At 44.7% G+C, this 26,367-nt stretch overlaps 1 protein-coding gene across 4 annotated transcripts; it reads right to left on the reverse strand.

Moving 5' to 3' along the window:
• Window positions 1–12,333: 12,333 nt before the first annotated feature.
• Window positions 12,334–26,038, reverse strand: ENSA (endosulfine alpha). Of its 4 annotated transcripts, XR_005222965.2 has the most exons (5): window positions 25,861–26,037; window positions 18,914–19,039; window positions 16,127–16,293; window positions 14,962–15,089; window positions 14,246–14,361 (listed from the first exon to the last, which is right to left on the reverse strand). XR_005222965.2 is itself a non-coding variant. In XM_043535106.1 (4 exons), exons 1-4 carry the CDS (start codon window positions 25,915–25,917, stop codon window positions 12,625–12,627), a joined length of 354 nt encoding a protein of 117 aa, XP_043391041.1. In that variant the 5' UTR covers window positions 25,918–26,036; the 3' UTR covers window positions 12,334–12,624. The 4 variants fall into 4 exon arrangements, 3 of the variants coding, with proteins under 3 accessions (XP_043391041.1, XP_037738588.1, XP_037738589.1); XM_043535106.1 differs by lacking the exons at window positions 14,246–14,361; window positions 14,962–15,089 and adding an exon at window positions 12,334–12,628 and having other exon boundaries at window positions 25,861–26,036; XM_037882660.2 differs by lacking the exon at window positions 14,962–15,089 and having other exon boundaries at window positions 13,415–14,361; window positions 25,861–26,038.
• Window positions 26,039–26,367: the final 329 nt, after the last annotated feature.

Here is a 26,367-nt window from a genome sequence, read left to right on the forward strand (position 1 = left end):
GAAGGTCAAAACTACAACTGTGTTCAGAAAAGAATGTGATACGTTCCTGGAGGATAGGTCCATCAATGGGTATGAGTCAAGATGGTCAGGAATGCAACTCCGTTGTCTAGGTGTCCCTAGCCTCTGACTGCTAGAAACTGGGAGTGGACGATGGCAATGGAGGTGTGAGGGGGAGATCACTCAGTGATTGCCAAATCTGTTCATTCCTTCTGAAGCCCCTGACATTGGCCACTGTCCAAAGACAGGACACTGAACTGGACGGACCATTGGCCTGACCCAGTGTGGCTGCTCTGATGCTCGTATGTTACTCCCTGGTCTGTAACAGTCACTTGGCAGTGGGATATAGCCATGGGCAGCGGGTGAACCCCCATTTTGGGGAGGCTAACCTGCCGGCCCCGCCCCTTCCACCCAAGGCCCCGACCCTTGCATGCTGGAGCCCCAAAACCTGTCCCTTGATCCCAGAGCCAGGCCGAGCTGCTCCCGCTCCTCACCAAGTGCCAGGCCAGCCCCAACACCAGGTTGAGTCAAGTCGTGCGCTAGAACGCCAGGCTGAGCCACTGCCTCCCGCCTGAGCGCCGGGCTGAGCCGCTCCCCGCCCTTGTGCCGGGCAGAGCCGGAGCCCCACCCCCCATCCAAGCTGGTGGCCTCAGTGCCTGGCCAAGCCACCTCACTCCCCCGCCAGCCCCCTGCACCCGCTGCTTGCTCTCAGTGTCCCTCCTCACTCCCCTGCCCTCGAGGAGCAGCGGGGACCTGGGGGGCGGGAAGTGGAGTGCAGGTAGGCAGCAGCAGGTGGGGGGGGCTTCTGGGAAGGGGCAGGGTCACCGCAGCCCAGGTGTCCCGGGGTGGGGGCAGCTGTGCCAGGGAAGGCAAAGCCTTCCCTGACCTTTTATACCCGCCATCCAGGGGTATACCACATAATGAAGCCCACAGATATGAACACCACATCATGGAGACCTACTTGTCCTTGAGTTACACAGATAATATGCAGTCCTGTCTATACTAGCACCCCACCACAGCAATGGTGAGAAATCAAACTCCTCAGGTACACATTGCCTTTCTGGTCTGGGGTGGGGAATGAGGAGGTGAAATGAGAGCAAGCTGTGGAGAGGGGATTTACTCCAGATGACTGTTTCTCCGCTCCCTTTGCATGGTTGTGAGCATTCAGAAAGGCTTTGAAGTAGGTTTTGCATTTAACACTTGGCTGATGAGAGGGGTGGGGAGGGTTGCCATTCACACCTCCGCAGTTGCAGTTGTTACTTTGGTTACATCTACACTAGAGACCTTGCTGTGGCACATCTGTACCTATGCAGCTTCACCGCTGTAAGATCTCTTGTGTAGCCACTCTATGTTGATGGGAGAGAGTTTTCCCATCAACAGAATTAAACCACCTCCAACAAGCAGTGGTAGCTATGGCCGTGGGAGAAGTTCCTAAAAGGCCTTACACATCCCCCAAGCTGCCATTCCCACTGGGGCATTATAAAAACACGCAAGTAAGCAGGAGAGAGGTCCATGTGTGTAAACTAGTGCAATGTTCAGGGCGCAAGCTCGAGCTCTGACCTTGGGCAAATCACTTAGGACATATCTACATGGGAACAGAAAGTGAAGCTAAATCCAGTGTAGCTGGACTGGAGCGAACCCCAGCTGTAGACTAAGGAAGGTGGGAGTGACACTGATGTAGTTCATCCCATCTTGAAACCCCACAGTAAGCTGCACTGCTACAAATCACAGCTTATTTTATGCCCCAGTGCATCTAGACAAGGAGATTTGCCCTGATGGCTCTTCACCAGTGTCTGTCATTAGGGTAAATCCCAAGCGAAGAGAGTCCTGAGGTTCAGAACACAGGTTCTGGGAGGTGTGCACAATCCAGAGGGAAGGGAAGACTAAACACCGGAATGGAACTGGTTGAAGGAGATGTCTGAAGTGAAGAGGATTTGTGGGCCATCAGGGAGGTGAGAAAAGGGGAACCCTGCAGCTGGAAGAAGCCTGCCATGGGGTCAGGGAAGGGGCTCTGAACCATGCCACTAATAATACATTCATTTGCTTTTCATTTGATAGTCCGAGCACACTCTACAAGGGTAAATAAGTATTATTGTCTCCATTTTATGGATGGGAAAACAAGCCCAGAGAGGGGAAGGGACTTGCACAAAGATCAGCAGCAGAGGCAGGAGTAGAACCCAGGAGTCCTGATGCCCAGGCCCTTGCTTTCTCTGACCGCTAGACCACACTGCCTCCAACTAGACAGCCTCATGCAATTTGACATGAGTGAAATAATCGCTTTGTTCTTCCCCCTTAAGCAGATGTTAAGATTAAGCTAGGAAAATACTTAATCTAGGAAAATGCTGCTATGCAATAAACATGGATTGGCTTTGTGCTCAAGCTTTGAGCCTGGAGGAGATGAGAGGATGCCTGAGTTCTGAAGAAAACAGCATGACTCAGATCTGTATCTAACATAGCTCACATTCCTCTGCAAATGGAGGGGGCAATCTCTCACTCACCGAAGGCGTAGTTAATCACTGGTGAAATAAAACAAAAAGTAGATTTAGCAGTCACAGGCCCTCTTTGTTTGGTGCAAATCACTTCCTTTGCAACAATGGTCTAATGAGGGAGCACGGTAGGGTTCAGGACAAGCACTTCTGTGAATGAGCAAAATCATTAGGAAGCTACCAACTTCCCTTCACCCCTCCATCTCCCCCAGCTTGGAGGGAGAGCCCTTCAAGCCCTGACTAGAACCAGTACGGGGTGCAGAGCGTCAAATCAGCATCCCGTGGATTGAAAGATCATCTTGTTTAGTTTGTCCCTGTCTCTGCTCACTTCTGGTCTGTATTTATTATTGGCAGTAAGGATTTGCTTCTTGGAGACAGCTGTGTGGCACAGCTGTGCCCTGCTGTTTCGGTTGAATGCAGTATTTTTCACTTCCTGTCTTAAGCTCTCGGATGGTGCTGAGGCATGCTCTTAAACAGCTGGCGTATTTTAGGGGTCCGTGATGATTCTTGTCCAATGCTGTAGGAACAGGATGAATGAAAGGTGCTCTAACAATGCCAGATATTATTTGATAGATAGCAGAAGAGGCCGGATAATGGAAGCTAAGCCTTGATACCTGGGAATTTTAGCCATCAATGACCAACCACTAGAGTAACTGCAGCCATGCAAACCTCTGATATAGACATGCAAAACTGTTTTCAGTCACAAGTCGTAGTGATACAACTCATTCCTGCTTGATACGAGAGGCAGTTTGTCATCTTGGGGCTAGTAAAGTGGCTCAGGACTCCAGAGAACTGGGTTCTATTTCTGACTGTACCACAGGCCTGCTTGGGCTTGGGCAAGTCATTTCCCCTCTCTGTCCTTCTATTTTCTGTCTCTTTTAGATTCTTCAGAGCAGTGAGAGACCGTCCCTATGTGGGGCCCTGATCTCGGTTGGGGCCTTCAGACAGTGCTGTAATATACATAAATATCGAAGCAAATCATGGCTCAGCCAGCCTACATTAGGAGTTTGCACTGCTGCAGCTATTCCACTGGCTGTAATTGGGGCAAATCCCCACTTTTGACTTCGAAGCCACTGCCTGATCAAAAGCCTTTGCTTTAGAATTACCCAATATAAGTGAGCCACGTCCACACAGGCTGTGTCTACGATAGCACTTTCCTGAGCAGGGGTAGAGAACACAGGGCTAGTGGGTGGCTCCTGAACCCTGTACACCATTGCTACCAGATCATAGGAAAAAAGAACAGTTACTGACCCTATAGTAATGAGGGTTCTTTGACGTGTGCTCTCCACACAGATCCTATTCTTGATGTGCACATCCCCCGAGATGTTCCAGATTGCTGGTCAAAGGAACCCAGTGTCCGTGGGGGCCGCACCTGTCCCTTGTGTCCCCTTGCGCCCCCACCTGAGGGCATAAAGAACCCAACTGTCCCTCAGTTCCTTCTCCAGTACAGAATCTGATAGGAGCAGGATGTCATAGTAGGGGGAATGGAGGCAGGCCATAGAATCCATCTTGAAGAATTATATTTACGGTAGGGCAGTGGTTTTCAACTTGCGGCCCACGGATCACTGGGGTTCACAGACTACATTTAAGATTTCCAAAGGGGTCTGCACCTCCATTTGAAATTTTTAGGGGTCAGTCTGCAAATGAGAAAAGGTTGAAAACCACTGCTGTAGAGTAAGTAACTGTTTTCTTTGAGTGGTGGTCCAAATGGATTCCACTTTTGGTGACCAACAAGCTGCTAATTGCTTGTTGGTGCGTATTCAGTGTCCTACTTAAAAAATGCCTGCAAGATCACCTACCTAAACTGGAATCCAACCTGGAAGGGTCTAGTAAGGAACAGGGCCTTGTAAAGGTGTGACTCAAGCGCCTGTAGCCACCCTGTACATTTCAGATGCAGCAATATTCCTCAAACAAGCCGCAGAAGCTGCCTGAGCTCTAGGGTGGAGCTACCCTGGCTAACTCATAACACATCCTTATACGGTTGGAGATGCACTTGGATAACCTCTCTGTGGCTATAGATTGCTCCTTAACACTATGAGCAAAGGCCAGTCCGAATGATCTGGTCCTGTCCACATTAAAAGAAAAGGCCTGTCTGCCATTAAGTGAGTGAATTCTAGCTTCCCCCAGGGTTGAGTGAGATTTAAGAAAGAAACCAGGAGGAGAATGGATTGGTTCTCACAGAGCTCTGTGGCAACCTGATGTTCCTTCTCTTTTCCTGTCTCTCTTGTAATTATGGCTGAACCAACCGGCATACCTGAGGTGGCTTGATCTGTCTCTGTGGGCAGGGTGATTTAGCCTGAGAGACCAGAGCTAGTCGGAGAACAACAATTCCATTGTGCGACAAACTTTTGAGGTTTCAGTATTTGTTTTCATTTCACAATGGACTAAAACCAAATACTTTTACAAGATGGGATTGTGTCTAAATGTCTGTTTTCAGCTCTGAAAGATTAGGTTTTTGATTTGGGTCTCTCTCAGTGAGCGGAGAGTTCAGGAATCTTCACATCGAAAATGTCATCAAAACAGATACATCTCTGCAAAATGTCTTAGCTTTGATGGAACCATAGTGTTTTTTGATAAAAAACACTGAGTGGGAAGTGTTTCAACCAACTCCACTAGAGACAGCAGAGGAAGTAGGCTTCCTGGAGGAAGGTTAGTCAGCCCAGGGGGTCAAGTAAGGCCAAAGGGTACTGTGGTGAGGGCACTTAGGGGGTATCAGGTGCCTCAGATCTTAGCGAGTGCCCCTTCCTGGCCACCCATTAGGATTGCTATGAGAGGAATTCAAGCCTCTATAATCAGGATTCCTAAGGGTGTTTCAAGCTCCTGGAATTTGAATGGAGTCCAGCCACTACCCCAATCTCGAAGTCCCTGGGCACATTCTCAGGGCACAGACCTTCTATCTGGAATCCTCCGCTCCCGACTGTTAGAACGCACTCTCCAGCCCCCTAGCTCCTCGAGGTGCAGTGCTGACCCTTCAGGCTCCCTGGTATCAAACACACCCCATTCCCAGAACTGCATCTCAAAGCTGTGAAAGCTTCTGGTTCTCCTCACCCCCGGCGACACACACTTTGTTCAATCTATCAGGTTTATGCTCTTTATATTTAATCATGTAAAGCACAGATCATACAAACCCAAAAAGCATCCTAAACTCAAAGTCCCTCACTAGATCACTGTTTCCTTGGGAGATAGTTTATGTTCAGACAGGCAGGGTCCTCCACCCCATTGCCTATCCTGCCCCTGCAGCAGCCTCCTTCATCTCAGGGCTTGTCTACACTGCGACGTCAACAAAACTTTTGTCTTTCATGGGTACTTAAAAATGCCCCCTCCCCCCCGAAAGACAAAAGTTTTGCCGACACAAGTGGCAGTGTGAATGCGGCTTTATCGGCAGGACCGCTCTCCTGCTGACAAAGTTAACGCCGCTTGCAGGGCTGGAAGTATTTTGTTGGCAATACCAACAGCTTTTGTCGCTAAAAGCTGCGTAGTGTAGACAAGTCCTTAATCTGGTGCAAGGTGTTTCCCTCCGGAGTTCCACCAAGTCCATTTATAGAGTCTTACTAAGATCACCTGTTTCTTTTGTTCTGCCTTTTGGTCATTTTACATTCATCCCAACCCTGCCTTCAGACAAGGGGAGGAACAGGAACTGGCTTCTCCCACAGAGAGCAAACCTGTTCTCCCAAGCTGTTTCACTTTGAATAGGCCTTTGAGTGCTGATTATTCACCATTGTTTCTGGCCTGGCCGAGACATAACAACCCTGCAAACTCACAGGGGATCCATATACATAGAGGCTTTCCATGATGCAGTAATTTTATGATCTGAATTTTGGACAATAGTATGAAATTATAAGTGATCCAGACAGAATCCTCACTTTGTCACACAGGCAGGGTGATCCCTATGACAGGGCTGCAACTACATGGCATACAACACTGTAAAGTCAATCGTCAAGTGATCAAACTACTGAGGTCAGCTGGTGTTGAGCAATTATCTTGATTACAGCGCCAGTCAATAGGTGGGAAACTGACATCACAAAGATGATAAGAAGGGCAGGCCCGACGCAACTGAAAGTAAAAATACTCAAATCATTATGTCATAGAGGACGCCATGAAAGTAGCTTTACAACTCTGAGGCAGTGGGATTGCCCCTCAGGGATGACAAGTCCCTGACTAGTGGATGGCCAAGTGACTCTCTGCCTATATATTAATCATTTCCTTTTCAAACTAGCAATAAAACTTCAGACTTGGTGGCTGCAGGAAATCCTATGCCTGGAGTTGTGCTGTACCCGAACATACAAGAGGCCATCCTATAGGGCATGCTCCACCGAAGCACAAGAAAAGGGAAATTTGAAGGTGAGATCTGTAAAGGAAATGACTGACCCTGATTTTCCTTTGACACTGGGTTTTACATCAGTGTAACTGCACTGAAATCAGTGGAAAACACAGTAATAGTAACCCCATCTACGTGTATGCGTCTTCACCATTGCTACCCACAGTGAAGCCGGACAGGAGGAGATTTGCCTGAGAACACTGGAACCACTGAAACTCCATTGAAATCAATGGAATTACTTCTGATTTACATTAATGCCTGAGAGGAGAATCAACTCCAATGCCTTGAAGTGGGAGGGGCAGGATTTCTGGATAAAAATAGCACAGGCCCAAGAGTGGCCTCTCAACTGCACAGTGGGAAAAGGGACAGAAAAGAAGATCCTTGGAAAGCAGTAACACTGTGTGTAACGAGAGTGGGTAGTAAACTCCCTATGTGGAGGGGAGAAAAACCACAGCACCTGCAATTGAGCTGCATACACCACCCTTTGGACCTGATTTTCATATGGATTGAGCACCAGCACATCCCATTGATATCAACCAGAGTTGCAAGCACTCAGCAGTGCTGAAAATGAGACCTGTAACATCACAGGCCATCAGAGACACGATACTGGCCTACACAATCCTAAGGTCTGATCTTGTCTGGCACTTCCTATGTTCTAGACCTAGGAGAGGACAGCCCCTATTTTGATAGCAGTGGTTTGACTGCATTCAGGATACTGCAGTCCAGCTCAAAAAAAGATACCAAATTGGCAACATCCTGCCAAGGGGTGGGGAAAGGAAGTAGAACACAGTGCCGCCTGCTTTTTCTCAACTGCACTGCAAGCAGAACATCAGAGGGAAGCAACATAGGTTCTAGGATCCTGAAGTCGTTGAAGCAACAAGGGTGCTAGGTGTCCAATAAAGGTTACATCGCAGAACCAATTACTTGCATCCAGGCTGGTTAAAAGAAGGCCAAGAGGCGATATGATTTGAAGGGCATCAGCAAAAGGAGAGAAAAAGCTATTAAAGTAAAGGGATAAAACAGAGCAAGAAAAAATGTAGGCTGGAAACCAAGACCTGGCTACTGCTGAAGCTATGGAAAAATACAGAGGGGAGCAATGGGAATTCTGCTCATTACGTTCACCACCTTTTAGCTAGACAAAGCACTCGGGAATGTTTTGCAAGGAAAAGTTCTGTGATCGGCTAGAGCAGAGGATGCACTTAATTCTCTTTGGGGTCTTGTAATCTCTATATTTCTTATTATGAGTATGTGCCACTACCATCCACTCTATGGGAGCTTCAAGCTTCATTATCAGAATGAGCCAGTTAGACAAACAACCTGCACCTTGGGAAGGTAACCTTGAGCTGTTCTTTGAGCCACCTAGGCCAGATGGATGGAGCAAAATTGTGCTTTAGCGGTATAGCTTATTCCTGCCACCAAGTGAAACAAGTGATACCAGCAAAAGCAGAGGTTTTTTTTGCCAACATCTCCAACAAAAACATGAGCCAACAAAATTCTTGACCAACCTGTTCCCTCTACCCCAGACACAGCTGCATTTCTGTAGGGCCAGATGGACTATGCCTACAGTTGTCTGGGATGAAAGATACTCGACCAGCATAAAACTAAATATTTCTTTTAGTTAAAAATTGGTTGAGCGAGCTGCATTGGGTTGACTCCCCTCTGAAGCCAATTGAGTATATAGAACTCTGAACAGACTGGGGGTTTGTGCCAGCCCAGCTATGTCAGTCACAAATCACACCTCTGAGTGATACAACTATGCCAATAAAAGTTTGTAACATAGACGTGGCCCTCGTCACTTATCTTTTAACGGAGAGAATGTTCTTCTTGGCCTGGGGGTGGACGGCTCCTCTCCCCCACCCAGGGTAAATGTAAAAGTTACACCGATCTTATATAATTCTTTTTGTGTTGGTCTAGTTCACCAGCTCCTGTTTACCGTTTACACATGGACAATCTCTACGTAACAAACCAAAGTTTGGCACTGAACAATGCATTCCAGGCAAGTTATTTTTGCTTCAGTAGATCAAAGTGTTTCCTTTTACTGGACCAACAAACAAAGTATCAGGCCCCCCAAGGTCCATTCTTTAGCTCTGAGGACTCTATCCTTGCTGGGTATTGAATTCTTGCCACTAAAACCAATACAGGTTTAAAAAGGCTTAGGAGCTCAGAGACCATTCAGGCACCACAGGGCAAGACCTAGCACATATTTCCCATGAAGTGCTGAGCCTTGAGTACACAAACAAACATGGGCAAAGCACATACTTGGCATAAGACACAGAACAGTATGTTCCTGCCCAGGGCACAGTACAGAAACTTGCACTCATGGCCTGGCTGGGGAACAGATGAACTTGAGTTTTGAAACATCTAACAAGGATCTAATATATTTAAATAGAAAACTGATCTACAAAAGTGTCAAGTCCTCTTTATGGCTGTTTGATGGGTCTCTAATTCAGACACATATATTTCAAAGTGGCTATAAGACTGAGATGTGTTTCAGCATCAATTATAAATGTGGTGGGAACACGGGGAGTTTTCATTCATTTCTCTTTCTAGCAGGAAAGTTAGGTTAGGCCTAACCTTCTCTCACTGAAATCAATAGGAATTTTGCCAGGATTTTAACAGGAGCAGGATTGGTCCCTATTGTAAACATGCAACCAGTCTAAGTTAAATACACACACACACACACGTACACGTACGTGTAAAGTAAGTGCTGAGCACAGGATCAGTGTTAGGCTTTTCTAAGGTGCCTCTTCCCATGTATGCTGGTATTACTGCATATTCCCTACAAATGAAATGTAAACCCTTAGAGCTAGTCTGGTTTCAATAAGTGATGTCAGTGAAATGAAATGCTGTGATTTAATAATAGGATCTAACTGCAAAGAGAAAGACAACAGATATTAAACCTTAAAACAAATCAGAGAGGTATATTTTAAATGCAGGAGCTTATTTTCCAGTCTTAACATCAAATTCCATCACCATTGTATTAAAGTGGGTTAATACACTTATTTTCAAAATAAGATAAGGTGATCCATGTGTCTAGGTTCAGACCCATAGCACTGCTAAACCACTGGGGATGGCTGCCTAGACTAAGCTCTGGGTTGGAAAAATTTGCATTCCCTAGGATCACAGTTCAAAATCCTGGTGGAAATCAACTCAATGCTCTGCCCTTACACAGCAGATAAAATCAGTTCCAAAGTTTTCTGTTAATAGAAGTCTTTCAAAGGAGACTTTAAATACTGAGTTACCATTAGTCACCCCACACACACTTTTACAGAACCTAGATTTCATAATGGTAGATAGATGTTGCCCCAGAATTCTTGACCAACTTCTCCCCCACATCACTGCTGGTTACTGCCCTCACCCAACATACAGCTCCATTTCAGGGGGACCAGATGGACTGTGTCTGGTTTTTGGCGTGATCAGTGTAAAACTACGTACTTTAGTTAAAACATTGGCTGAGGGAAGAGCTTTGTGCTGACTTCAATCAGAACCCAGATGAGTGTCAATTTCCAAATTCTTGATTAGCATCTGCCACTTAGCTCACTTGATCTCTATTATTGATTGGCCGTTTTTTCCCCCCAATCAGTAAAGTGGGTCAGGATGGGGCACTCTAATCACTTGCACTAATATTTGCCAAAAGGGTACTCTTACCAGAAACGTTATATTACAGTTATAAAGATTGGAGAGTCCCATTTGCTTTCAGCTGTACTTTTGTTTTCTATTTGGTGCTATACACATTTATCTCAAAGTGCTAAACATAGGCTGTAGCCTAAAAAGAGCAGAGGTAAAGAAGGCAGGTGTTGGTGGGATCAACACTATCGCACACAGATACCCTGAAACTGGAGATTATTCAACTGAGAGGGAAAATATTAGCCAGGACCCTTGTGTTATCCTCTTGTCTCATTCTGTGCCTTCTCCCTAGATTCAAGTGGGAGAAAGGATCTTATATCCAGAACAAGAGAGGTAAGTTAGTAGGCTGCAGGTGAGTGCTCCATTAAGTTCTGCTTCAGAACCTTTGAAGTCAATGGGAGTCTCCAATGGGTTTTGGATCAGACCCTTGTCCATGGTAGTTACATTCCTACAATCTCAGTCTTCATATACAAGGAAACACAATGCTCAGCCCACCTTTTTCTCCATGTACCACTGGAAGGGCCACAAAAGAATGAGGGGAGAGGGAAAAAACCATCCTCCAAAGCCCCAATAGTCTACAATGAATACTGACTCAACCCTGGGCCCCACAGGTATCAACTTGTCCTTGGTCCACTGCAAAATTGGAACCTTTGGCCAGATAGGGTGCTGGAACACTGCACATGGATGGAAGATTTTTAACCACTACATGTCTCAAGGGTGATGGAGAGGGGAGATTGAAAATATTGCCTCAGCCTGCTGTGATCTAATTGTAGCACAGGGGCCACATATTCTACTGTCGCAGTACACGATGGGAACCTGCACTAATGCGAGGCCCCTTCCTTGCGAGGGCCTGCTAAACTACCCTTTGCTAGACTAGACTGTGGTGGGCATACTGTCCCTAGAGCTGCCACTAGGGGTAAGCAGACTGAGCAATTGCTTAGGGCCCTGAGCAGCTCAAGGGGGCCTCCTATTTGCTTATTGGGGGGGGGGGGGGGGTGACTTCCTTCCCACCCCAAAAGGAACAGGGCATTAAGAAATACCATGGCAACAAACAGAAATTTAATAAGGGAAAATGTATTCCCTAGGAAAGTGCTTTTATACATCAGCTTTTTAAAAATAAACCACCACCAAAGGAGTTTCTTTCAGTGCAGTTAACTGTTACAGCGGAAACAGGAAAATAGTTTTGATGGAGGGGAAAAAAAAATCACATGATTTTAGAAGTGTTGTAAGTTAGTTTTGCTTAGAGGGAGAGAGAAGTGGGGGGGGAAGGGAAGATGTTGGATTTTTTTTAATCGCTAAATAAGATTAACAACATTTCTTCTGCCCTCTGCTGCTCACAAAAAGGAATGCTACAGGCTCCCTTTAAACACTAGGGGGCTCAATTCTCCATCAGCCTGTACCTTGTACAATCGTTTACACCAGTTTAAAATTGGAAAGATGGTGTTTTGCACCAATGCAAAACACCAAATCTTCAGGACAAACCTAGCATTCCAGTCCTAAAAAACCTGAAAGACTTAATAATATTGAGACATTAACAAATCTAGTTTGCATTTCCTGCCTGTGCAATAAGATAAAGTACTCCAAAGCAAATGAATGTATTTCAGATATTGAAAGTCCCCCACTCCCAGAGAAGTATGAATGGCTCCGTGGAGCTACTGTTTACACATTTCTGCAATGCCTATTCAATCAAACTACAGCACGGCATCATCCTGTACATGCAGCCACTTTGCTCAACAAGCTTTGATTGAAATCCTACTAACAGTGAACTGAAAGTTTCCTTGCAGTTAAAAAAAAAAAAAAATCAAGATTTATAATACTTCTGTTAGCTCAGACACTGATCTATCAAAATTTCAACTGGACACAAGCGTTGTTTTTTTCCAGCCAGTTAAAACAAAAGACTACTCAGCCATTTTATCTAGGGTTTTATTCCATGGCATCCAAATACCTTACTTATCCTCCAATAATACCAACAGATTCAACCTTTAAGGCAAGCTCAACTTGCGATCCCTTCTATACCGTAGTCCAGCAGTGGATAAATAACGGGCATGAGTGTTGGTTTGATATAATTGTGCCTTATCTGGATGCCACCCTCTCTTCAGGAAACATGATTCCATAGGAATTGCAGCAAGGAACCCTTTGGGATGAAAAGTCAGCTCTTTTTTGGGATCCTGGCATCTGTGTCTAGGAAAGTATCAGTCAGCTTGGCCCATGAAGAAAAACACAAATCCAAACATATTAGCTCATTAAACATGCAGAGGTCCCTTACTGTTTTGCTGTCAGGGCTTCTATTTCTAATAAATAATAGTTAGCTTCATCCTTTCACAAGCAAACAAAAGAAGTTTCCACTTACAGTTATTTCCCCAGAAGAGGGAATATATATATAAAAAATTATAGCCATGCTTCAGTTTTTCCCAGAAGTCTGTTGAGACTAAGGAGAAATCATTCCAAGGACAAAATATTTGTATCCTAAAGTTGTATGTGGTGCAACTGTCCAATGAAGATCACTAATTCCGTTTCCACATTTAAGGCTGCACACCAAGAAGCTGAGCTGCAAATGCCAAACAGTGGAGTAGAATTGGAAGGAAGCCACTGAGAAATAGATAACGCTCCCTTTTTAGGGTCCATCTTTCCCCACTGTTTCAGTTTTCATGACTGAACAAAAAATGACTTCAGCATGTGTATGAGACAACTTTATTTTTTAAAATAATCCTCTCTCCTGATGTTTCTCACCCAGTATTTTGAAGGTAATTTCTTCCTCCTTTATATATAAATACACTTGGTATTTCCTGAATCCTGGAGGGAGTGGGGGGGAATGGTTCGACATGTTCATTCCCCTCTGTTCTCTTTGTCAACAGGACTTCACTGAGATCAACACCATGAAGGTTTAGCCGACAGCTGACAGGTACTTCGTGGTGCAAGAGCGGGGTTTTTTTTTGTTTGTTTTTTTTGAAGAAAAAAAGCATAGAATAGAAGATAGAGATGAAGATGATGTAAAAAATTATATATATTTATATATATATATGATTCATATCTATTTACAATGTGGCTGGGACAAACAAACAACAAGACATTTGAGGAGATTATACAAGACACCAGTAGCTTTTCCCCCCCAACCTTCTCAGATTGCTTTGGAACCTGGACATAAGGCATGAGGAGACGGAGACTAAAGAATGAAATTACACATTTACAAAGAAGGAGTTCCCCACTCCCGCTAAACCCGGTCTTCTTTTCACTCTGGTGAAATTGACTTTTTATTGACCAGTCTCTACGAAAAGAAAAAAATGGTTCTTTACAACCTCAGAAACATGGATGTTGATTTGTACGATATGTCAGGCTTGGCTTTTTACTTCTTTTTTGAAGCAGGACTCTTAGGAATACCCTGATTAGCTAGATGCAATACCATGTTTTCCCATTTAGAATCATCAGCAGCAAAACATGGTCAACTGAAACAGACCTTTGTATGAATTACTTGGTAATTTTTAGTCCCTAAAGTAAGGCATAGTAGAGAATGTATGTAGACAAAGTTACATCAGTTGTGGAGTTTCAAGCATTACCTTTCATTTGGTTTTCTTGACCTTGATAGGGTATCCTATAGAATGAACTGATTCAACAGATTCCCTCCCCTGTCCCCAAAAACAAAAAAACAAACCCAAATCTTTAAATTCTGGACTTAAAACAGAGATTCATGTTTGCTTTTAGCACAGCAAGCTGCATGCTGAAATCTTAAAATCATTCCAGTGAAACACCTTTTAACCCAATACACTATTGCATCTCTGCTAAATATTCCTCAAGATGATAAATGCAGTCCGATCCTCTGTTCCCAGTGAAATGCTGTATTTTCTATGCGACACGAAGACCATATTTGACATGCATTATCAGTTGTGATCTTGCATTCCACAGGCTGCATCCATTGAATCAACATGGTTTTCAGGCCTGAAACAGACACAGGCAGGAAAAACAAAACAAAAAACCAAGCTACTAATGTGTTATGTCATTAATGCAAGTTTGCTTTTATGCTTCTTTCCACTCCATCCTCTCAGGTGTTTTTTGTTTTTGTTTTTTTAAAACAGGCTGGTGACCTTCTATCCTGAAATCCTATATCTTCAAAGAGAATGTCCTCTTCCCCACGCATCCTCATGTATTTAGAAGGGTCATAATTATTGTCCCATTTTTCTGAACTACAAAAGCCACGTTTGCTTTACACTCTTCCTAATCCTTTCCAACAGACTTAAAAATATTTGTATTGGTAACAGGCTGCAGTGCAGAGTTAGTTATTCTGTAATTTCAGCTATTAGTTAAGGTGCTAGCCTAGGACTCAGAATCATGGAATCTATGAATGAATCTAAGGCCAGAAGGGTCTACTGTGATCATCTAGTCTGACCTCCTGTACAAAACATAGGCCATAATACTTCCCCCAAATAATTCCTAGAGCAGATCCTTTAGAAAAAAACCTAATCTCTATTTAAGAAAGGTCAGTGATGGCGAATCCATCATAACCTTTGGTAAATTGTTCCAATGGTTAATTACTCTCACCGTTAAAAAATTACACCTTATTTCCAGTCTGAAACTTGGGAGATACAGGTTCAGTTCCTTGCTTGGCCTCAGTCGTCCTTCGTGACAATGAGCAAATCACTTAGTCTTTCTGTGCCTCAGTTCTCCATCTGTAAAAGGGGGATAATAGTACTGCCGTGCCTCACTGGGGTGCTAGGAGGATCAATACATTAAGGATTGTGAGGTGCTCAGATACTACGGTGATCAGGGCCATACGAGTTCCTGAGACAGAGCGATTTAGTCACAGGTACAAGTTCTGATTGAAGGTAAGCAGGTGGTTTTAAATGTTGACAATTAAGAACACTGGATTTTCAAAGAGGAAATCAAAGATTAAAAACCTGCTGATTCCAGGAAGTAGAACTTGAGAGAGTCTTCTGTCAAGAGGGCTTACTCTAATTTTGCCAAAGCACATTGGTACCTGTGACTATGGAACAGTTCCCAATTTGCTCAGCCAAGCAGAATAGGAAATCTTGACATTTCTTTAAAAAAAACCAAACACACATTTTGCTGAATTACTTTCTGTATTCTCACTAATTTCTTGTTCAGGAGTTCCACTATTCATTTAGCTCAAGCATAATACATATACCCACGGGCCACCTGTTTACTGGTTATCCTAGTCCTGGCCAATTCTCTCATTGCCTTCTGTACAGTCACCATACCTCTCAGTACCTTGGACCTAGTAGCTGAACAGCAAGAGGCCCCTAGAGTCTCAGGACCTGCATTCCAGTTGTGCAACCAAGCTGAGAGACAACAGTGGACTGATCCTTTAGTGCAGTATTCTGCTTTTATAAGCTTCCTTGCTTGTATAGTGAGGTGGCAAAGTTCAAACACTTCTGCTATGACTCCTCTGATACCTGAGGGATTTCAGCTGCATGCAAACTAAGGCAGCAAACTGACTTTGTATGGAAAGGATCCACTCAGCTGACTGATCACCAGCTGTAAAAATCTGCACACACCCAGGACTAGAAACACATCTCACTTGCTTTCCTTTTGATTACTGTAAGTATTTGAATGATTACATTAATTCCGATCATCCCAGCCTTATAATACAGTGAAGTTCAATCAGTTTGACACACACACCCCCACAAAAAAAAAAAAAAAAAAAAAACACTCAACAACAACAACAAAAACAGAAGTGCAGGTTTACCCTGCCAGCTTGCTGGTTACAAGTGATGACTTTCTTGGTGGAAGATCTTGTGGTGTCGGGATATGGTCTCCTGTCACCAGGTTATTGTCAGGCCCAGTGCTTGGCAACTGCTTGTTCTTCATCTTTGCCTTGGCCATATTGTAGTCACCCGAGTCAAAATACTTTTGCTGAAAGAGGGACAGGATTTCAGGTTACTTCGGCAAAGTCTTAAGAAAATATACTGCCCAAAGACTTGTTGGAATATTGTGAACATACAAGACTTATCTAACCATGAATGTATTTTCTTGATTTAAGTAGTAGCTTGGTCAATGTACGCCATTGTGTCACTGAATTTGCAGACTCATTAGATAAGCCTAGCCTGCACTTAGAAGTTCCAGTAAAGCCATAAAACTATAGCTACCACAGCAGAACCCTGCTAGTATAGACAGCTGTACTAGCAACAGAGGGCTTTTGCTGGTATAGTTCATTCGGGTTCGGTGAGCAAAATAAGCTACCCCAGCAAAAGCGCTTTTGTGCTGGAATAACCACATCTACGCTAGGGTTTTTGCTGGCACAGCTATGTTGTAAACAAACAAACCCAAGCAAAATAACTCACACCCCTATCATGCAAAGCTATGCTGGCAAGATGTATAGCCCTGGCCTAAGAACAGGCAGTAAATCCTCACTTTAAAGAAATAGTTACAGAACACTTGAAGCCTGACAAGCAGGCTCCTTCCACACAAGGAAATCCACCTTCACATTTTATACACATACTTTTAAGTAAGTTTGTAACACAATCAGTCACCCCCAATGAATTTTTGGCCTTTCTGTAATACTTATTTTAAAGAAGTAAATGATCATGGTTATCACTTTACTAACGTGTACTGTAAACAAATACAAGTCACCAAGTACAACAGCAGTGGATAAAGCTTTAGAACAGGGAATCTCTGTTGTGTTTACTAAGTTCCTTAAAGGGACTTTTAAAGCCTAAACACTTGACCTACTGTCACATGGCTGGTTTCAGAGTAACAGCCGTGTTAGTCTGTATTCGCAAAAAGAACAGGAGGACTTGTGGCACCTTAGAGACTAACCAATTTATTTGAGCATAAGCTTTCGTGAGCTACAGCTCACTTCATCGGATGCTGTAACCCTAATGGGGAAAGACCCTGGGACCCAATTTTCATTCACACCATTCTGGTAGCCTAAAAGAAGCCTTAAAGCGGGTGTAAATGTCATGTCTGCCAGAGCACCATAAAGGGGCTTTGGTGTAAATGAGAAGGGCCTGATTTTGCTCTCCCACTGGTGAGAATTAGAGGAGAATCAGGCCCTAAATATCGGATTTAAAAACAAAAACCCCAACTGCTTCCATGCCAAGAAATTAAATAATCATTATTTTTGTGCTTGCCCTGCAGGCTGTTACCTAAAACAATATTAGCAGAGTAACATCAACAGCAAGAGATAATGCTGGCACACAACCATGTTTTGGCAGGATGAAAGGCTATAAATAAAAGCTATAAAAGGAAAACAATGATGTTAATTCCAGTGAAGCACAGCAGAGGCAGTGGGCAGAATCCCGGTGTTCTAAATGGGAAAAAAAGAGCAAAATAGTTGCGTTTTCCCAACTTCTCAGAGGATTTTTATACAAACTGAAGGGGATAAGACTGTACCAGACTGCTTTACAATAGCTTTGTAAAATATTACAACTATAAACAAGATGCCAGGCTTTGCTTTACTGAATTTCAGCGAGGGCTTTAACAAATTCCTCACCCGGAGGAGTCATGAGGCCTGATATACCATTGCCTTGAACCTTGGCCAGTCGTACACCAGTCCGGAGTGGGTGTAAAACGCGGCCATTCTGAGCTGGTGGCATTTCTACACCCACTTTGCACAGGTCTAAGTGACTGCACAAGGTGCAGGGCAATGGAAAAATCAAGCCCACAGTTTCTAATTTTGCATCATTGTTCTTTAAGAGTTCTACTTTGAACCCACATATGAGATTTGGAACATCTGATCTGCCAGATCGCTGGCTGGGGCAGGACCAGCCCCACAGCGTTAAGGCAGATCCCAGCGAGAGGCCCAGGTGGCACAAGGAAGTCAGTGCACTAGTTTCTAAGTATCAGAGTCCAAAGCATGATGGGTCAGAATGTGGAGAAATGGGAAGCCACTGAAACAATATTCACATAGCAAAACCCACCACACAAAAGACAGCATCGCTGTTCATGAAAGGCCCAAGACAAGAACAGCCTGGGATGATCTAGATCAGGAGGTGCAGAGCTTGGGAAACAGGGGAATGTGCCACACAGACACCCACTATGGCGACTTCAGTGGGTTTTAGATGGGGCCAATCCCAAAGAGCTTTAATCAGGTCCTACAGACCCCTGGCACAAGCTTGCATCATCAACAACATTCATAAGCACAAAGTCACTCAAGGTACAAGTAAACTCATTCATTCTGGACATTTACATCAAAATTACGTTTGTTCCTACATTTGAATACTTTTCAAGTGGTCTTGTCCAACTTATTTCATGCCTGATATATCCCCAGCCCACCAACAGTAATGAGCATAAACGTATTGGATACAAATGGCATAACAACAAGTTCAGGTCACTGGCCCGGTTTGGTCAATAGATAGAAATATAAGCACCTTATGTACATACTGAATCCAAATCTCTCATTCAATTCAGTCTTTACTAACAATGTCTAGACTACTTTAAATGCTACTGTCTATATCTTATACACTTTTCTTTACACCATCTAGTGATGACGACGCTTAGCTTCCAAGACAAGAGCATTTGAGTAGGTAAGTACCCCTTTCTGCAGTCTTTTCATTAGGAAGTCTGACCCTCCTGGCTTCTGTCCTAAATTAGGATATTTGGCTTTTAGTTTTGCTTCTTCTGCTTTCTCAGGGATGACTGCTTCCTTCTCCTGTGTATCCTGAAAAACAAGAAACGGATTAAAGCTATTCAACCCTATGAAAGACACCTTTATTTTACCTCGGAAATCTAGTTATATAATGTCTGTCCTATAACTACAAGCCTAATGTTTCGCTAATTGAGGTGTGGCCCCTTAAATGCTTAAACATACTTTGAGAACACTGTAAACTCAATTCTAAACCCATAGGGGGAGTGGCTTTCTCAGAAAGCCTGTGGGAAAGCAGACAGATAGATGGGCCAGGTGAGAGAGACAGCCATTGATAAGGAGCCATCAATAAGTTCAACCCAGGCAATGAGATTCAGCAGGGAGTCATCAGTTTCACATCAAGTCCCACCAGTGAAGTGTGGCACCATCTCTAACTCTTCTAACCTTTCCACACAGCAGCAGCCAATTGGCTCAGCCAATATGGGCGGCGGCTAGAAATTCAACCAAGCTTTTCTACTCAAGCGCAAGCAACATGCCAGAAACAGCTCACCAGGTGGGTCACAGAGATCAAGTTCTGCTGCTTCAACATGGAGTAGTTATTCACATGTATCCAATGCATCAACGTTCCCCAGTGCCGTTTCCTAGCATTGCTTAAAGATAGTTGTTTTAAACAACTGAGCTCTCTGATCACTAAGAATCATTAAAAGGACAAGAGGCAAATCAATGTTTTTAGTGCATATTTTTTCATGAAGGGGAATTCCATAATGCTGAAGAGTGCATGCAGACAGCCCAGGAAGCCAAAAGGTCTCTGTATCCACACAGCACAGATCATATCAAAGAGGTTTACCCTGAGCCACCCCACCCCTGTGTGTGCCTCAGCCCTATGCTGAAGAGAAAACCGTTCCAGAGCAAGATGTTATTTCACCATCCAAGACTCTTTGTCCTATGGACTGCGTTACACAGGTCAGACTTGCAGTCCTTTCTGGCCTTAAGATCTATGAATCTTTGGCCCCTCTGTAGAGGTCCCCACCAATCCCTCAGATGCGATGGTTTTTGCAACATGCACACCTGTCTACTAAGAATTGGATTGAGACTTTGTAACTTGTGTCGTACAAACGAAACAATGCCGACTCAAGTCAGTTTCTACCAAGGCCAAATTCAAACTGGCAACTCCAAACCCATTATCGATCATCTATGCCATCCAGTATTGCGGACGCAGCAAGCTCAGCCCCGGGGGCAGAACACCACATACTATATATATCGTATCTCTGGTTGATCAAGAAGTGGCATTGACCTGTTCTGTGGCAAGTTCTTCTCATCCCCCTGGGCCCAAAGGCTTATTGCCTAAGCACAGAGTAGATTAGGCAAGGTAAAAACAGGGTTGAGATTTTCCATGTCCTTGCTGGAGTCAAGGGGAAAAAAACAAAACACCTTTATCTTCAGCTTGGCATGCAGGTGTCAATACGGTCACGAAGAGAGTTGCTAGAGCAAGATCATGGAGATAGAAGAAACAGGATTCTGCTCAATGTCAGTAGAGGGACCATGAGTTTGATCCAAACTAGCTACTCCTATGTTCCAATTACATTTAGTTCCTCTTGCTAAAAGGGCAGGACAGAATCCATCCAATTAGACAGTCTACATTTGATTTTAGTAAAGAGAACAGGCAAATTTCTGCCTTAACGGTTACGATTGGGCACGTTATTGTTGAGTTCAAGACACCTTTGCTCAGAAATATATAGATGGAACGCTACGGAAACAGACATGTGAAACTTTGAAATTGGAAAAATTAACAAAAAAGAAATAAATCAGTACCCTAACCTAGAAAATTAGTGGAGGCCTGTAAATATCTGATAATGTAGACTGGTTTTTAAGTGACAACGTCAGGACTATTGTAAAGAAGTTGCTGTAAAAGAGCAGAAATTCTTGATGACTTCAAAATTGATGCCATCTGCAACTATTTGTCTCAGCACAGTGGTAGAGGAGGTTTGGGGGCTGCCTGGGATGTATTACTCACTCCCGCCCCTCCAATCATGTGAGGAAAGAGGAATAGAAGGATTGTCACACTTCTGTCCTCCAAGACAGTGCTTAACCCAGCCCTATTCTTTAAGCGGAGTTTGCTTAAGTAAAGAGGACTGTGTAGACATGAGTCAAGCAGAGCGTGGATGTCAGCAGAACCACAGAGTGACTAAGTTTCTCAGTTTTCAGAATTTTTAAATACAGCTTTGAGAGCAGACTCAATGGTATGAAAGCCCTAAGAATATGAATTACCAAATATAGTAAATTCCATTTCCTAGCGCTATACTGCTTATTACACCGGAGGGTCAACAGTAGCTGGCCAGAAATAGAATGGCACAATCCATCCTAAGAAATCTTGCTGTTCTGTTATTCTTGAGAAGTCAGCTGTTGGAAGGCATTTCAGTGGTCTCTAAGTTTTTCAAAGATTTAGAACAGAGGCCACTGGCCTGTTTAAGATCTGGATTTAGATGATTTTTCTCTACAGAGAGCAGCCTAATGGGCTGTGTCAGCTCCCTCTCCCTGCTGCATTCACTAGGCCTTTCTGGAAACCTCCATTCCTGCTAGTCACTATTGCCACCAATTCCAGAAAAGTAAGATCTTGCACAGTGGGAACTCAGTTCAATTTAGAAGGCCTGTGCAGCATATCTAAGATCCTCAGATTTTATTTGTTGCTGACCTGCACCAACCTGTGATATTTGGTCCATTACCAGGCAACACACTGGAAGGAGAGGCAACATATTTCGAGAAGCCATTGCAAATTAACAGATTAGCCAACAGAAAGTGAAGGCAGGCATGCCCACATCTCAAAATCCACATTATCATAACTGTTCATTGTTCACGGTCTCAGACTGATCGAGCCATAGACAGACACTGAAAGGTCTCAGTCTTGGATCTGGTCCTTCCAGGTAAGGAGAGAAGTACAGGAGGAAGTTGGTACTGCTGGTGGTACCAATAGTGAATGTGTATTTTGGCAGTTAGAGTCCATGCTGAGTCGAGGGGGAGGTAGACTGATAGTATCCTGGCTGATAGTTGAATAGCGGGTTGGAGATAGTGGGTAGAAACGATGTTTCCTACCTGCGTAGGTATCTTATTTGCCAATCTATCAAGCATATGAGAAACTGGGATGGAGAGACTTGGAAGCTAGGAGGCAAGATATGTGCCTGGCCCAGCACAGACAGGAGGATGCTCTGTGGATGACAGGTGGTGGCTAGTGACTGTATGTAGCCCAACTAGAAACATACAAGTTGGTATCTGGTCTATTAAAGGCAGTTGACAGCTGCTGAGAAGTTGGCTGGGGAACCTAAGCCACAAGTGTTCTCAGATATTTTCTGCTATAGTATTCATTCCAATGGTGTTAGGGTTAATGGAGATTTATCGCTCTGGCTGTCTTAATGAAGTTCTTCTTTTCTAGGAAGTGGATACAGGTAGACAGATGCCACTCAGCCATCTACAACTCAAAGAGACACTGTCCCATGAAATAAAGAGATTCTTTACCGTCAGAGAATTAAAGAGAAGCACAAGTTCCAAAGCGGTGTTTGGTCTCTCAGCAGGAATTCTGGCGGTGTTACCCATAGCCCAGTAGTTCTTACCAGACACTCTCAATCCCACCTCCTCCCCTCAATTATTTATTTTTAAGTCATATCTCCATACATAGCCACAAAGGCTATTTCCCTCCCATTATCCTGGGTACGCGATCCTAAACTGCTGATCAGGCCCTTTACAGTCAATGGCTTTGTGCTTTCCTCTACTTATTGGAATAAGATCAGTGGCCAACACCATAGCTGGGAAATTAATACCATTAGCATTTTTCGGACAGCATGGCTATATGTGCAGCACTGCAATGCACCTGAACAAAGAGACAATGGCACCTTTTCAAAAGTGTGATGCCACCTGCCTATCAAGATAGATTAAGCCACCAGGATCCACACAGGACACACTTATGTCCTGCCACTATATACAGACTGCCACAGAGCTGATGTTAATGTTTAGTTACTGTTCAAAATTAACAGTGATACACAGCTGCCACTTTTCCCAGAGGACCTGTATCACTGAACACATGTGCCCAGATGGCCAGCAGGTTTTAGCTGCATGGCTGTTAGCCCGTATTCTAATACTGTAAGAGCCGGAAAGCCTATTGTTCTGACAGATCCCTGTTGTACTGATGCCACCATTAGTTTGGGCAATAACCAGTTTGGCTGAGAGCTGGCCATGTGTTTGTATGAGAACACCTGGCCTGTGCTAATCCTGCTCCAGTTCTGAAGCTTGAGATGGCAGCGCTATGTATAGAAATTCTGAGACAAAACAGTCTTCGAGGTGTTCTTGCAAACTCTGTTACCCAGAATGCTCTTCCACTTCACAACTATTAGAGATGGGGTGAGAGCTCCGAGAAAGCATTTAGATGCGAGTGTTACGGGTGGTTAAAATGTTTCTTTTGTGTAGGATTTGTGTGCCAGAGTAGCAGAAAGATTTTAACCTCCAGGCTGCACACCATATAGCTGTTTGTGGTAGCACAAGTAAAAGGGTCAAAGATTTTCTGCATCACGGGAACTCAATCTTGTGGCAGTGATCTAGCAGTGGCCGTTAGTGAGTGGTTGGACGGTATCATTGCTGGGGTGAAAATGTCTAGCCAGCTGTCACAGTCCATTTACTTAGTATAAAACTTGTTCTGGACCCTTGCAGGCACAAATGCAGTTCTCTTTTGCATAGCTTCCCAACTGGTCTATATAGGGCCCGATCCACAATCCATTGAAATCAATGGGAGTCTCCTACTGACTTCAATGGGATTTGGATTATGCTCATACACAAGCTTCAGAAACATTTAGATTTTTTAAAATTAAGTCTGATGGTGGAGTGGCATTTGATATTCAGGGTCCCCTGCAAAAGTCATTAAGAGAAACCATGCCTTCTGAGGTTGGGAAGTTACATCCTCTGTTGTACCCATTTTAGCATTTTAAATTGAGAGACTCTTTAGGAGCAAGTATTTCCCTATATTAAAAACCAAGAGTTAAAAGAGTTAATATTTAAAATTAAGGTTTCAGATTGGAAACACTTTCTCCCCCATCCCAACATATATGATTTCTAGGACAGACGATGCCAAGGCATTTTGGAAGAGACCATTTAAGTCACGTTTCTCCTTTCCCTAAAGCTAGCGTCTCCTCTCTTTGGTTACCATCCACTTAAAGAGAATCAAGAGAAAAGAACAATTGGAAGACAGTCTTTAAATAAAGTGGATAAGTCTGAGTAGCTGTTCCCCTCACGACACCGTGGGCAACGCTCTAAGGAAGTCGATGACTCAGGGGAGCTGCACACCATGCTGCTAAGCTGCCCTAGACAAAAGGCAAAACAAGAATTTTTGTGCAGAAGGGTTATGTGGGATAATTTTAAATCATTACTCACTACAGTTCACTCCCGCAGCGTTAATACAAAACCTCCTCTACAGTTTAAAGCCACCCCCGAAGTAATAATTTTGCCTCTTCTCATCTACTGCAGCTGCATTTTCGGGCCGCCCCCCTGAATTCTGCTTTAGCCTAAGGAACTTTATTACCCTCAAATAAATCAACAACTTGTGCATATAACTACAGAATTGGCTACAACAAAGTGGTTGCTTTACTGCAAGCCTGAACTGGTATTTTGAGAGAAACATCCCTCCCCCTTCATACCAAAGGGAAATTCCCCTACTTCCTTTGAAGCAGCCGTTATTATATAATCCTAATTTACCTCCACCTCATGCAAACCTGATCTCGCCTCGCCTGAAAAATTATTTACGGAGAAGTCATGAAACTGAGGTGAACTGACATTATTTATACTGAAACCACCAAACCATCTGCTTTTAAAGCAACTCCTGCACTCTTAATTCTTCTTGTGGCTGTCACTGGGCTGGGCAGTCAGCTTTGTCCCACCATCGGGGTCTTATCAGGGGGGAGAGGGATACTTATTATAAGCCATTTCACATATATGTTCGCAGAGTTGTAGCTGTGTTGGTCCCAGGAGACACACATGGGTACGTGTGGCAGTATTTTTCACTGGACCAGCTTCTGTTGGTAGAAGATACAAGCTTTCGATCTACAAGCTTTTCGATTCTTCAGATGACCTGATAGGGCAGGTGAGCTGAAGAAGAGCTCTGTGTAGCTCAAAAGCTTGTACCTTCCACCAACAGACACTGGATGGTGCAATAAAAGATATTACCTCATCCATCTTCTCTCACTCCACATACATGTAATCATGGTTCCATGGAGACTGGTAACCTTAGCCCTGGTCTACACTTAAAACTTCCACCCGAGTGCCCTAGTTAAACCAAAATGACCCCAGGTGAACACGCAGCGAAGTCAATGGAAGAATTCAAGCCCCCCAAGCTCCAACCAACAGCGGAGCCCCCCATGCTGAAGTCCAAGGCCCAACCCAGCACTCCCAGATCCTCCCTCCACCATAATCCCCTGCCCCTAGTGGACCCACCCCCGAGCCTGGATTCAGACCAGGAGCTCCCCCAAAATCACAATCTCCCCCCATTCCTCTGACCCTCTCCCACCCCATGGCTGCCCCCTTGCTCCAGAAGCTTCCACACCCCCCAGTATCCCACCACCCTGCTCTGACCCAACCCTGTCCCGCCTCAGAGCTGCCCCACGCCCCAGAGGCCTCCACACCCCCCGCATCCCACAATCCACCACCCCTCACCCGCCCAGACTCACTCTGCACTTAAGCCCTATCTACCCCACGACTAACACCCCCCGGAAGTACCACCCCAGCAGGCCTGTAGCCAATGACCAAACACCATTACCGGGAGCGACGAATACGGCAGCCAATCACAGCGCGGCGGGCGCGTACGGGCAGTCCAAGCGGCCAATTGGAGCCCAGAGCGATCCCGCCGCGACTCAGCCCCTCACCTGTTTCTCGTCGCCCGTCTGTTCGCACCGGCTGTCGGTACCGAGCTTCTCCGACATGGTGGGGCAGGGAAGGGAAGAGGGACGTGGCTGAGAGAAGGGCCGGCGTTCTGCTTCCCACTCTCTCCCCAGCTCCTGTCACTTTCACTCTGTAACCAAAATGGCCGCCGCCGCCCCCCTAACGTTTCAGCCTGGTAACTGACAAGCAGAGCAGCCAATAAGAAAGCTTCGGAGGCCGGGGTGACATCATAACCAACCAATCACAGCGCTCAGGAGGCGGGACGAGGGGGGCGGGATACTGAGATGAGACAGATGGGGCAAAGGGCCAATGGAGAGTGAGGCAGGAGCAGACCGGGCAGGGCAAAATTTGGGAATGACGAACACTGAGCGGGACCAATAAGAGACGAAGAGAAAGCCGTGGGGCGGGGAACCAAAATAGGGGGAGGGGTGAGGCGGGTCCTGGCTGTGGCGGGGGAAATTTCATTGGCTGCCCTGAGCTCCGTGACGCCC

This window comes from Chelonia mydas, chromosome 24 (assembly GCF_015237465.2).
Source record: "Chelonia mydas isolate rCheMyd1 chromosome 24, rCheMyd1.pri.v2, whole genome shotgun sequence".
NCBI lineage: Eukaryota > Metazoa > Chordata > Testudines > Cheloniidae > Chelonia > Chelonia mydas.